Below are 12,271 nucleotides of genomic sequence, written 5' to 3' on the forward strand. Positions count from 1 at the left end.
AGGCAGGGGAGGGGGAGCTGTCAAAGGGGAGACAGCTCAGTAGGCTTTGAGATATACAGGCAGAAAAGCAAGGATGGAGTTGCCTGGGCAACCATCACCATGGAAACAGCAGCTATTTCTGAAAGTCAGCTTGCTTTTTATTGGATGAGATCACCTGTTTTAACAACAGGGGCCCTTCACCTCCCTACAGCACCCCTGAGGGTTGGGGAGTGGGGGAGGCTTCTGTCTCAGTGCCTGCAGCGCCTCCTGCTGGAGCCGGCCAGTGCTGGAGTGGCTATGAGGTCCCCGAGAGGCTGCCACAATTTGTAGAGCTCTCTAGAGTCTCCTCAAAAAAGCGGCTGGATGGTGAGCTGTGGTCTCCAGGCCCCAAGTAGTTCATTTGATGATTATGGGGAGCCCTGTTACCCCAGGCTAAACCCAGGCAGCCAGTTTGATGCAGGCTGGATTAGGCTGGGATACTACTCGCACCAAAACAGACAGCACAGCCAGGTGCACGCTAGACTTATATGGCAATTAAATCGAATTAGCTGAGATTGTTCTGAGAAAAAGTGTTAATCCAAATAATTCACAGGTACCTAATGCAGGACACTGAACTTGGCTGTCTGTAAGGTCTGGATTTGACGTGGCACAAGAGGCTTTGATGCAAATCAAATCAGTTGTCTGTTTTTAGCCCCAGAGACTAGGAAAAGAGAGCTTGTGTCAGTTGGCCATGTCGTGCTGTCCCCTACGCACCCCTCCTGGGAGACCAGGTACTGTGATAGTTATGATCTCCTACCCCAGCTACTGTGCCTGAACCAGACCTCACTATGCCACCTGCTGGGGCAGTTGATGCTGACAGACCTGTGAATCATACAGGAGAGGACAAAGATATCCTCAATAGTATTGGTACGGGTAAAAATTATGCTAGGTATAATCCAGCATCCCATACTACCACAGGAGAGAGGGAGGGATACCAGGGAAGATTCTCTAGTGCATCCCCTGAAGGAAGCTTGAGACTCACTGACACCAGTCGTGTGTCAAAGGACACCGGGGACACAAGAAACAGCAGCAGAGTGTCACCCACTAATGCAAGGACTGCATTTGGCCCCATTAATTTTCTGCAAGTGGATGCAGGATTTTGATGAAGGTTAGGATCTTCTGGAAGCCACTTGAACATCTTCACACTCCCTGCACTACACTATTGTATTGACATAAGACTGCTGCCATGAAGCACCCCAGAGGTGGCTGCATTTTGAATGGGGGGGGTGCAGAAATCCCAATCCATGCTGTTTGGGATAGGGGGATAAGCTTAATGTGTAGTACACTCAAAACCATTTACTATTTTTGCTGACACTACACCGCATATGCCTGCCACCAGGATCATCACAGTGACAGGTGTTAGAACTTGTCAATCTCTGCCACTTGATCTCATGGAAAATCTCCATTACAGGTTAGCAGTACAGGGCTTACACTACAGAACACAACAGTTCTAGTTCCCTCCACAAATGGACAGTGACACAAATACAGACACGCTGACTCATTCCAGTAGCACGGAGTGATGCAGCTGCTCTGAAACTGGCAGGTCTAGTTCTAGTGAGAGCTAGAAGTGCTGAGGCCTCAGCAGGGACTGCAAAAGTACTAGGCTAGAGAAGATGCAGGCCCCCAAGCCAGTCACTGATGTCCTGGGTGGATCCCCTAAGCCATTGCGTCTCCTTCAGCATCTCAGACCTGTCCACATTCAGGCTTGCAGAGTGGGTGACCTGCCAACTCCTCACAGGGAGGGAGCACCCACTACTTGTATGGCAAGAGTGACACAAATGGCTGCTGTCTTGATGTAGCCTGTCCTTTCCTTAACCCAGAGGATCAGAGCATGGCAGCAAGTGGGGGAGGAGGGAGGCCAGGGGCAGGGCGGCCCTGAGGCAAATCACCAACCTCCCCATTCTCTACAAGAGAATGACCAGCCCCTGCCAGCCAAGAGAAGGGCCCAGGGAAGAGGCCAAGCGCTGAGAAGGGGTCCTACCTTCCAGTCTGTGTCCACTGCTGAAAGGAAGGCATCCGAGTTCTCCTGGAAGAGAAAACACCGCAGAGAGACATTAGAGCTTGCACAGGCCCCAAGGTGGAGCAGCAGCTCCCTACACCTTGTTACCTCCTCTTCCCAGCTCCTTATAGCAGAAGCTCTGGGGAACCCCCAAGTGTCCATATGTCCCCCGCCTCACTAGACCCCAGAAAGAGGGATACTTGGACTGGGACCAGAGACATTGAGCAGGGGAGCTGTGAGGTGTTCCCTGCATTGTGTTCTCCAAGGTTTCATCTCTCAAGCCACAAAGCTCTCTCTGCTCAAGGCGGGAGACTGCTCCATGAGTTGGAGGGTCTCCCAGCTGGTTTATTCCCATATGCTTCCTGTTACACCCCTGTAGTGCAACAGAAGGACACCGCCTGTCAGGGACAGCCTCCGGTATCAAACCAACGCTGTCCGAGTCTGTGACAGCCAGTCCAGATTAGCAAGATTCTGCACTCTGACACAGGGAACGTGAGTCCATTACTCCCCCAGAGAATAAGTTAATAAATAGACTGAGATGAGCTGGGAAGGAGCTTGGGCTCCCCAGGAAAGAGACTACTTGGAACTGGGAGCAGCAGAGAGACAGAGAGTAGACATCTCAACTGAGAAGCCTTGGGAGAGAAGAGGGGCATAACTGAATGGGCAGCAGAGGGAGGTACACAGCATCTCCACACAAGACACCACATTCACAAGCAGGGCTTGGCCGAGCAGCATGGCATGGAGTGTAAAGATCATTGCCACCAGAAAGAGGGTAGGAACGAGAGGGAGGGGGCAAGGAAGGGAGAAAGGGAACCCATGGCCAACACACAGATGAAAGAGACTGACAGACACACCCATAGCCCAAGGGTGCATTTACGCTGAATCCCACTCGCATTGCCTCTACCTCCTGGGACCCAGGTTGCTGCCTCTGGCCCATTCCACTTTAGAAGGGCTGGCAGCTGTGCATAAATGTCACCCTGTATAGTCATGGTGATGGATGCCATGTCTCAACACCAGGACTGAACTAGAGATTTGAGCCTTGAGTTAAAACTCTCTAGGTGTCCTTCTCTCAGACCCTCATATCATCTGACACAAAGGGAGACCTCTAGTATATGCATGCATCCACGCATACACACACACACCTGGTGGCAAGGAATTCCACACTTTAATGACACGCAGTGTGAAAAAGAACTTCCTTTTGCTGGTTTTAAACTTACTGCCTGCTAATTTCATTTTATGACGCCTAGGTTCTTGTATTGTGAGAGATAATAAATAGTAAAACACACATGCACACGTGTGCACACAAACACACACACAAAGCAGGGGACATACATATTCCATGAGCTTGCATCCATACAGCAGTGTTTCAGTATTTGCACACCTTCCCACCCAGAAGTTATACAAGTGTTTCACACACTTAGGTCTCTATAGTGGTAACCTGGCACACACACAATCCATGTGTCTGCATTTGAACAGCAGTATCTTGAACATGCATGCCCATGTTCTGTATTCTCTCCCCTATACTCCAGCACCTGGGCACTTGCCCACTTTTAGATGCGTCTGTATGTGTGCACCTGTGTGTGTGTGCGCGCATGTCTCCAAAGCAGCTTCTAGATGCAGCCAGAAGAGATGCCACCCTAGTTGGGTTTCTCCTGTGGGAGCTATGTCTCCTTGTCATGCCATGTCATCCATTATTGACAAAAGGTCCACATACAAGATACAGAACTGAATGGTAGGTCTGCCTGGGAACATGGGTACAGACAGTCAGGCTCAGGGGCACAGGCAACCAGCAAAAGAAAGAGGAGAGAGAGCTCAGAAAATCCAGGAGAGGGAACTCCGACATGGACTAATTCAAAGTAGGAACTGTGCTGATCCCTTCGACAGGGGACCTTGTCCCCTCACCTGCTCCAACACAACAGTCAGAATCCCAAGTGTTGCTCCTGAACAGTCAGAATCCCAAGTGCTGTCCATTGCATCCTTCCCTGGATGGAAAGATTTCCACAGAACACAAAGCAGAGCCAAATGAAATGTTTAAAAACAATGTTTCAAAAATATTCCACACTGAAACAGTTTGCAATTTCTATTCCATAAAAAGAACCTGAGATTTTGACTTGTTGCCTAAGTCAGAATGAAGAACAATTTTGAAATGTCAGGATTTCCTGTGGAATAGAAATTCTCTTCCCCGATTTCAGAAGACCACATTGAAAAATCATGCAGACCATATTTCTGCTGCAGAAGAGATAGGCCCAAAATGGCTGGAAAAGGGTCAGGTCCAAAACGGCTGATCCAACTGTTCCTGCACCATAGGGGCATTCTTCACTACCCCATCCCTGCATAACCAGTTTTACCTGGGAAAGCAGCAGCAATCAGAACATCAGAAGCTCACAGGTAGAAGCAATTGCACAAGGGGGAAGGCTGATATGAATCAAGCCCACACATCCTCAAGCCCACACATCCAAAAGGGAAAAGGGGCTAGAAGCAAATTGGATCCAATTGACTGAAAGTAGTGATGGTTCCAGGTTGCAAAGGATCCGAGAACAATTTGAAGACCACATGCCCTTGTAGACCCTGAAATACAGCACCTCTTGGCCAAGGGCATGTGGCCAGAATTTTTCTCTTAGAAGATAAAGTAGGTTATACTGGATATCAGGACAAACTTCTTCACTATTGGAACAATGAGGCAATGGAACAGATTCTCTAGGGAAGTTGTTGACTCTCCATCATTGGAGCTGTTCAAGAAGTGGTTGGATAAGCATTGGTCAGGGATGATCTAGGTGTAGCTATGGCTATTCTGTGTTATGGTATTTCCCATGCTTCTGGGCTTTGCTGCTTTTTGACTCCAGTTGCTCCACATCAAGGTTGGGGTTTTTTTTTTTGCTTTCCTCAGAAGCATTGGGTGTTGGATACAGCAACAGTTGGGGATTTTGACTGAGGTCTGCCAATGCTTCTGCAGGAACCAAAACCCAGAAATTCCTAGCTAGAGGATCTTGCCCCTCTGCTGAAGGTCAGACCAAGCACCAAAATTTAGGGTCAGAAAGGAATTTTGCCCCACTGTCAGCTTGGTACAGACTGTGGGAGTTTTTCCTGCCTCTGTATCAGAGGGTCAAGGTCCTCTTCCTTGGACTTCTCAAATATATTTTAACCCCTGCAGTAGCAAGATACTATCCACCTCCTTTCCCTGTGGCAGGTTAGTGTGTTTTGCTTTGTGGCTGTGTTAGGATGAACTGAAGTTTTAGCAATAGGTAAGACAAGGATTTGTACAGGATGATTTGGACAGGGAAGATCCTGCTTCAGGCAAGAACTTGGACTAGACCTCCCTTCCATCCCTATTCTTCTGTAGCTCTATGATTTCCAGTGCCCTCCTGAAGTGGGCAGCGTACCACCTCCTTGTGATGGATCCCCACAGAGCAAGTCTCCACCACAAAAGGTGGCAGGGTCATGTTCAACATCCTGACACTGGGAACCTAAAATGCCAGGAAGTTCCGATTTCCAAGAGCCTACCTGGGCAGTAGATCAGCCCACAAAGGAACCATACAGTTAGATGAGTGCAGGGCCTGTGTGTTGTGCCCCAAGATGTCTCTTGTTTGAGACATGATCTGTGCAACACTGGGTTCTTCTGGCCATCTGCCCATCCCACCCTAAACAGCCTGCACAAAGAAATCAGCTGGCTAATCTCCATTATAGACACTCCCCAGACTCCTCCCTGCTCCTTCTCTAGTCCCAGACAAAGCAGTGTCTGTCTGGTTCCAGACGTTACTTTCCTCCCACTCAGCTATTACACAAAGGGTGCCACACTGAGGTTTTGAGTTTCAACCCCCACGGTCTGATTTCAGGGAAAGGGAACGGGAACTCAAGTCCCTGTGATTAGTGCTTTGCTCCCTATGCCTGAAGAAGGGTGTTTGTGCCTGAAAGCTTGCAAAGAACAAATTTTTCCAACTATTTAGTTGGTCTAATAAAAGACCAACTATTTATTAAAGACCAACTATTTAGCTGGTCTTTTAATAGTTTCCAACTATTTAGTTGGTCTACTAAAAGATCATTTACCCAAAGAACCTTGTCTGCCTATGTCCTTACACCAGCACGGCTACAACCATCACCCTTGCTCTCACAAAGGAAGGCAAAGGATAAGCAGGGTGGATGGGTCACCATGCATCACCCCTCTGACTGAGTCTGGATCACCACTGAGACACCGAATGGAATCAAGGCTGCTATGGCTGGGTGGAAGGGAGGGCCTGGGGTAGCTAGATCACACCCATCATGCATCATTTGTCACTTCAGAGCCTACTGCCCAGCTGGGCACTCTCCCATCATTTCAAAGACCCAGGCTTGGAGCCACACCCAGGTGGGCAGGGAAGGCACCAAGAATAGGTAGGTGCTCAATCGCTGAGCACAGACCAGTTGTACCAGATACTCCTCCTTTTGGATGATACAGGCTCAGCATTTAGCCACAAGATGTCACTCTTGCTGCTCACAAAGCAGATAGGGGATGATTCTGGAGTGGCAGCTCAGGCAGGCAGAGGCTCCTAGTGTCTGCAGGTGCTGTCCAAGCCAGGAAGATGAAGTACCTTGAAACCAATCTTCAGCTAAGGCCCAGTTGCATTAGTCCAATGCCCTGCAGTTTCTTTCCAGTACAGACCCGTATTGCAACATTAGCTCAGAGGTTCAAGGTGCTACCCAAGCATGTATGCTGGGTTCTGAATCAGCCAAAGGCCCCTGTTCCCAGTAACAGTGCTGGGCACTTTGCAAGTGGGGTATCAGGGTGTCCCAGAATACATTGGAGCAGTCACGATTACAACAGGATATGGTGTGCGACATGGACACCCATTGATTCGGAGTTGCACACACACCCACCCACCCACACAGAACTCAATTGCTTGCATCTGAGCTACAGGAGAGCTCTCCTAGCTAGCAGCAGTAGTAGGTTCTTTATCTCTCGCAATGGGCTGAGTAGGACCATGCTCATGCATAAGGCCGTACACTACAGGCACTCAGGCAGTTCAGCTGCACCCAGGACTGCTATGTGCAGGCATCACACTTAGACAAAGACAAAGCAAGGTATATAGCCACTCCCTGCAGTCCACAACCCCAGTGTTTCCCTGCTTGCTTAGCACCACTGACTGGAAGGGGTGAGGGTGTAGGTCAGACAATGACAGAGGGGAGAGGAAGACAACCCACTCACCAGCTCAGTGTCCTGCCCACGCAGCAGCGGCTTCTCCTCGGTGAATCGCAGCTCATGCAGACCTGCCATGGTCACTTCCTGGAGCAAAAGCCCTGCAAGGGGACAAAACACAGTACATACATCAGTGCCCTGGCATCCAGCCTGTTGGGACCGCAGAACCCTTCAACCTGAGCTCAGGGATGGAGCAGCAGAGGACAGCTGCATAGGGAAGCAACCTGCTTAGCTTCCCCCACTCTCCAGGGATATGTAGCTTGACTTAGCCTCGCAGGTGAGTGGGAAGCTCAGGTAAAATGCCAGATGCGCTGGTTGGGAGTATGAACCATATGTAACTGCTGACCTTGCCTGGCTCCCAACTGCAGGTTTTAAGCAGCCTTGCACTGCCCTGGAAGGTTTCTGACCTCACTGAGCAAAGCCTGAGCTCTGGGTGAGCCAGGAGACCACAGGAGTTTCACTTTCTTAGCCTACCTCTCTCAGATTAGTGGCTAGCCCCATCCCACAAGCTGCTGGGTAGCAGTAACCTTTAGACCCATTGCCATGTCAGTCAGCAGGGCCATTTACTGTTTGTATTGCAGGAGTAGCTAGAGGCCTTATCTGTAGACCAGGAGCCCATCATGTTGGGCATTGGTCACACTATGAACAAAAGAACAACCTCTTCTTCAACAAGGTCCTGCTCTTTTGTTTACTGAGTAAACAGATTTACACTGTGCAAAAGATCTTAGTAATGGGAGACAGGGGAAGTGAAGGGGGCTCTTTCTGTGTAGCACCTGAGAAAAGAAAGACTTAAGGTAGCGATGCTGCCCACATGAACACCAGCTCCCTGCTGGGCATCAGGCCCTGCACATTCACTCCCACTCCATGTGCTTAAACTCAGCAATTAGACAGCTTGAGCACACACCCCAACACCACACTTGGGCTCCCCCAAGACAGGATCCTGAGAGCAGCTCTAAAGATGTGCATTCAGAAACCGACTAAGCCCCCTCCTCTGCCTAACAGCTGGGCCTGGGTGCCTATGGAATAGGACTGAGCAGGTAGGACTTGGGGTTAGTAGCGGTCCTACTCAGCAGAGGCAGCACAGGCAGCACAAACCCACTCAGTCCTGACCAGCTCAGGAGTCAGGTGGGTGGTCAGTGATAATCCAGGAGCCACAATAGTCTCTACAAGCATCTACTCCTGCTCCTACTGGGACAAGTAAGGACTTGGACCACAGTTGACAGGGACAGACAGCACATGCATTGCATTATTCAGCATTGCAGCCCTGCACAAGCAGGGAAAGGAAAGCTTTGATGCCAGCTTCAGGGAAAGGTGGTGAAAGTACCGTGGCTTGGAAGCTGTGCTCTGAGCATCACCAAGTTAAGGAGAGGTTGCCAGTCTTGAGCTTCCTATCTCAGCTGCACACAGCACTTCCTTCCCCAAGCTGTTTGCAAACCAGTCACTGCAACCCATTGCCGAAACACAGCCACCTCTGGCAAGCTCAGCTCAGCCCCGTGTAACTGTTTACGACTGATGTCTCAGCCCTGCATAACTGTTTATGACTGATGTAAAGGAGACAGTAGCCACCGACAGGGATGCAGTATGTGCACGATCCGTGCTGGCATTTCAGGGTAATGCCCTGAAAGAGTCACACAGAATTGTGACTACATGCAACTTCAGAGGTCATTCCTGCATCCTGCAGCATAGCACCCCTTGCACTGCCTTGAGAGCCTGGTTCACAGCAGACAGATGGAAAAACACTCCATATGGAAGGACCACGGAGGTGTCCCCTCTAAGGGCTACTCCTGCTTTGGTTGGGACATCTGACAGGCCCAAGATGCCACTGCACACAGTGGAGGGCAGGGCCAAGTCTGGTGGTTCCCAAGAGAGAAGTCACCTGTCACCCTGATCACCACATAAAACACTGAGCCAAACCTCTAGCTAAGAAAGCCTCAGGTTCAATCACACAAGCTTCTTCCTCAGGGGCACCACCACTAGAGCTGGAGACAGTGTTCCACTTCCCACAGAAACCTGGAAGTTAGAGTGCAGACCAGGTAGGAGAAACAGAGATTCAAGGTAGACCAGGGGCTTCATCTTTAGCCTCCCACTTCCCAAGAGAGTACATGACTCACTGAAATACACCCCTCAGAGACTCCATGCCAGAGTGAAGAAACCTTTCCTGACAAAAGCTTTCTTTGCAACCACAAATAACTACCGTTTTGATGGAATCAATACTTTGCAGAGAGAAACTCTGTTGTCAGAAAATGCCTGACTGGCCCCAAATTTAGCCCAAGCTCAGAGCACTGCCTTGGCAGGGGATTTCACAGCCCACCTCTGCCTCCACGCAAAACCCAAGGAGGCTGCTAAGTGTCTGCACTGCTATATATTCAACATGCTCCGTGCACAGACAAGGCCCAACCAGCCACCAGCTTTTACTCTCTCTTACTTCCCTGGAGAGGCGTCAGACAGGAAAGATTAATTAACTAATTTGCAGCAGACAGTGGGTTACTGGGCAGGGCAGCGACAGTCTCTTTGTTTAAGGCATGGTGCCCTTGTTTGGGATTATGGGGCATTTGCTCATTAACTTTCCATTGTATTTCTGCACCAGACTCATTAGCTCATCGATGGGCTGCCCTGGGGAATGAGCATAGAGCAGAAGACAGCATTTCCACTCTGAATCTGCTACAGAAACCATCCTTCTCACTAGTCTCAAGCTTCTTGGAAGGGCAAGATGACTATACAAGTCTTGCTTTGTCACCAGGTCCAGGCTGGGCAATGGATCTGGCAGAGCTATCTCCTTTGGAAGCATATGGCAGGGTCTTAAGGGATTAGTTACATAGGAAATCTTTACCAGTAATACTGTCATAGCTGCAGCAGCGCAATCAGGGGGAGTTGAAGGGGGGATGCAACTGCACCCTCCACAATCCCTTTCCTGGATCTGCTATGTATAGTTTCACAGCATCTGATGTAGTGAGTTTCAGCTCACAAAAGCTTGTAATACATATATAGCTACTTTGGTTAGTCTATAGGGGATAAATCTACCCTACTTTCTATATGTATAGTTGTACCAGTGTATTTTAACTGCTGTAGTTATACCAGTTCAAGTTCCTGTGTGGACACTCTGAACACATCTAAACGTGGACGTTTGGTTCCCAGGGGACAACTAGCAGTGGCACACCTGGGCCGCCGCTAGTTGTCCCCAGGGAACATACGTACCACACGCTCTCTGGCATGTGGCAGGTTACCCAGCAGCCTTATCTGGGGTCCTAGCAGACTCCCAGGACTGCAGCAGCAGTGATCCTGCTGCTTGGAGCCTGGCCAGCAGCCGGGGTATGGCTCCAGCCGGCCAGATGCTAGTTCTGAGTGCCTCATGCTGCCCCCACGTGCACCACTCAACTTTTTTTGGGGGGGGAAGGTTTTTTGACCCTTGGATCATAACACCCCCCTACCCCCACTATGCTCCCTTGAAGTGCAGAGAACAGCTAAATGTGTAGTATAAGCACGGCCACACTCATCTGGACATGGCTTCTTAGTGTAGTTTTATACCAAAAATTCTCCCCATGTGAATTTACTCTAGTGGTTTAAACATACACCTCTGTTTACACTAGTGTAACTTTCCTATGCATCTCAGGAGGATTAGTGTCAGTGCAGTCACTGTCCTGCCCCTATTGGAGAGCTGTCCCCATCGACCTGTCCCCATCTATCCTATTGAGTGTGACTGGTGACATCTCTCAAGAGAGGCCCAGGACTGGGAGCAGGAAAGAAGTCATGGGCAATGGGACAAAATCCAGAGCTCTCAGAGCTGGAAGCAGGCGCAAATCCAGTGAAGTCAGCAGTCGTGGGCCAGGTCTGACTTTGGTCCTGCGTCTGGCTGGAGGAGAGTGCCATCCAAGAGCCGAGAGAAGAGGTATCTTTTACTATGTCTCTTTATCAAAGCCACATAAGGGGCTACTTTCCAAGCCAGGCTTAGAAGCTGCAGACATATTTGATGAGTAAGTAACGCTGCTTCAGGAGACAGCAGAAATCAGGAAAACCCCAAGCAGCTGATGTGAGTGGGGAGGAGTGGACACTGATACCTGTTGCTCCCATGACACAATGTGTGTGCTCCAGCAATAACAAAGCTGAATCTACACAAAAGGGCAAATCCTCCTACTGGATGCCCCTGTACTGATGATCTTTGCAAATGGCAAAATGTGGGGACAGGAAACTAACTAGATCACATGGGTCAGGAGGCTTCTTTTTTTTTTTTTTTTTTTTTTTTTTTTTAATTTCTGCACCCACTAAACAGGGTTGCTGCTATAGTCAGAGATCCTGGTTTTCTCCGTTTAAAAATCGCAAATTCTCTGACGGGGGGCACTTTGAAGATTCTCTGATTAAAACCCCCCAATTCCATGTTTTTCGCAAGTAAAATGAAATGCCATATACATACACACACATATACACACACCAGCTGAACACAATATTTTGATATATTTACAATTTTAAAGAAGTTTGGAAGCCTACCAGTGCCTCAATCACTGTAACAAAATAAATTCTAAATACTGATAAATGCTGGTGTTTGATTTTGGGATTTTGAGTCCAGCTGCAGCTCTTTCCCCTGCTGCTTTGTGGCACTGAGCAGCCCTGATATGCCAGTGCCTTGCCCCTACTACTGCCCCTCACTCTCCACTCACAGCCCCCTACCTCCCTAGCACTGCGGGAGGGAGCCACCAGCTGCCAGGGCTACGTGACCAGGAACCTGGGTCCCCAGCCCCTTGCCCTGCACGGCAGTGCCTGAGCCCCGGATGCCGTCTGTGGGAGGAGGTGGATGCTGCCATAGAGCACAGAGCCCAGCCCCGCCACAGGCAGCACAGCCAGTACAGAGCCCATGGGGGGAGGGAGGTGGGGAAAAAAGAGGGGCATGTGAAAACTGCTGGCTGTGAGCTCGGGCTCCCTGTCCTGCTGCCCTCCCCCTGGCACCTCTGTGGCCCAGCGGGAGGGACCCAGTGTGGCAGGGCAGAACAGAACCGAGTGGGGAAGCTCGATGCCACCACTGGGAACCCTGCACCACCATGGCAAGGCATCCCCTGCTCAGCCAGCAGCAGCAAGGGGCACAACTCTGCACT

General features: G+C 49.9%; 1 protein-coding gene across 6 annotated transcripts in view; it reads right to left on the reverse strand.

The window, feature by feature from the left end:
* Positions 1 to 12,271, reverse strand: part of NDRG4 (NDRG family member 4) — an 83,292-nt gene that overhangs the window by 54,202 nt on the left and 16,819 nt on the right. For all 6 annotated transcript variants that reach the window (XM_006020197.3, XM_025199791.1, XM_006020198.3 and 3 more), the window contains exons 2-3: positions 7,197 to 7,288; positions 2,000 to 2,044 (exon numbers count right to left, since the gene is read on the reverse strand). In XM_006020197.3, the coding sequence (XP_006020259.1) occupies positions 2,000 to 2,044; positions 7,197 to 7,265 (114 nt within the window). In that variant the 5' untranslated portion in view covers positions 7,266 to 7,288. The remainder of the gene's footprint in view (positions 1 to 1,999; positions 2,045 to 7,196; positions 7,289 to 12,271) is intronic.

Source organism: Alligator sinensis, unplaced genomic scaffold, assembly GCF_000455745.1.
Source record: "Alligator sinensis unplaced genomic scaffold, ASM45574v1 scaffold203_1, whole genome shotgun sequence".
Classification (NCBI taxonomy): Eukaryota; Metazoa; Chordata; order Crocodylia; family Alligatoridae; genus Alligator; species Alligator sinensis.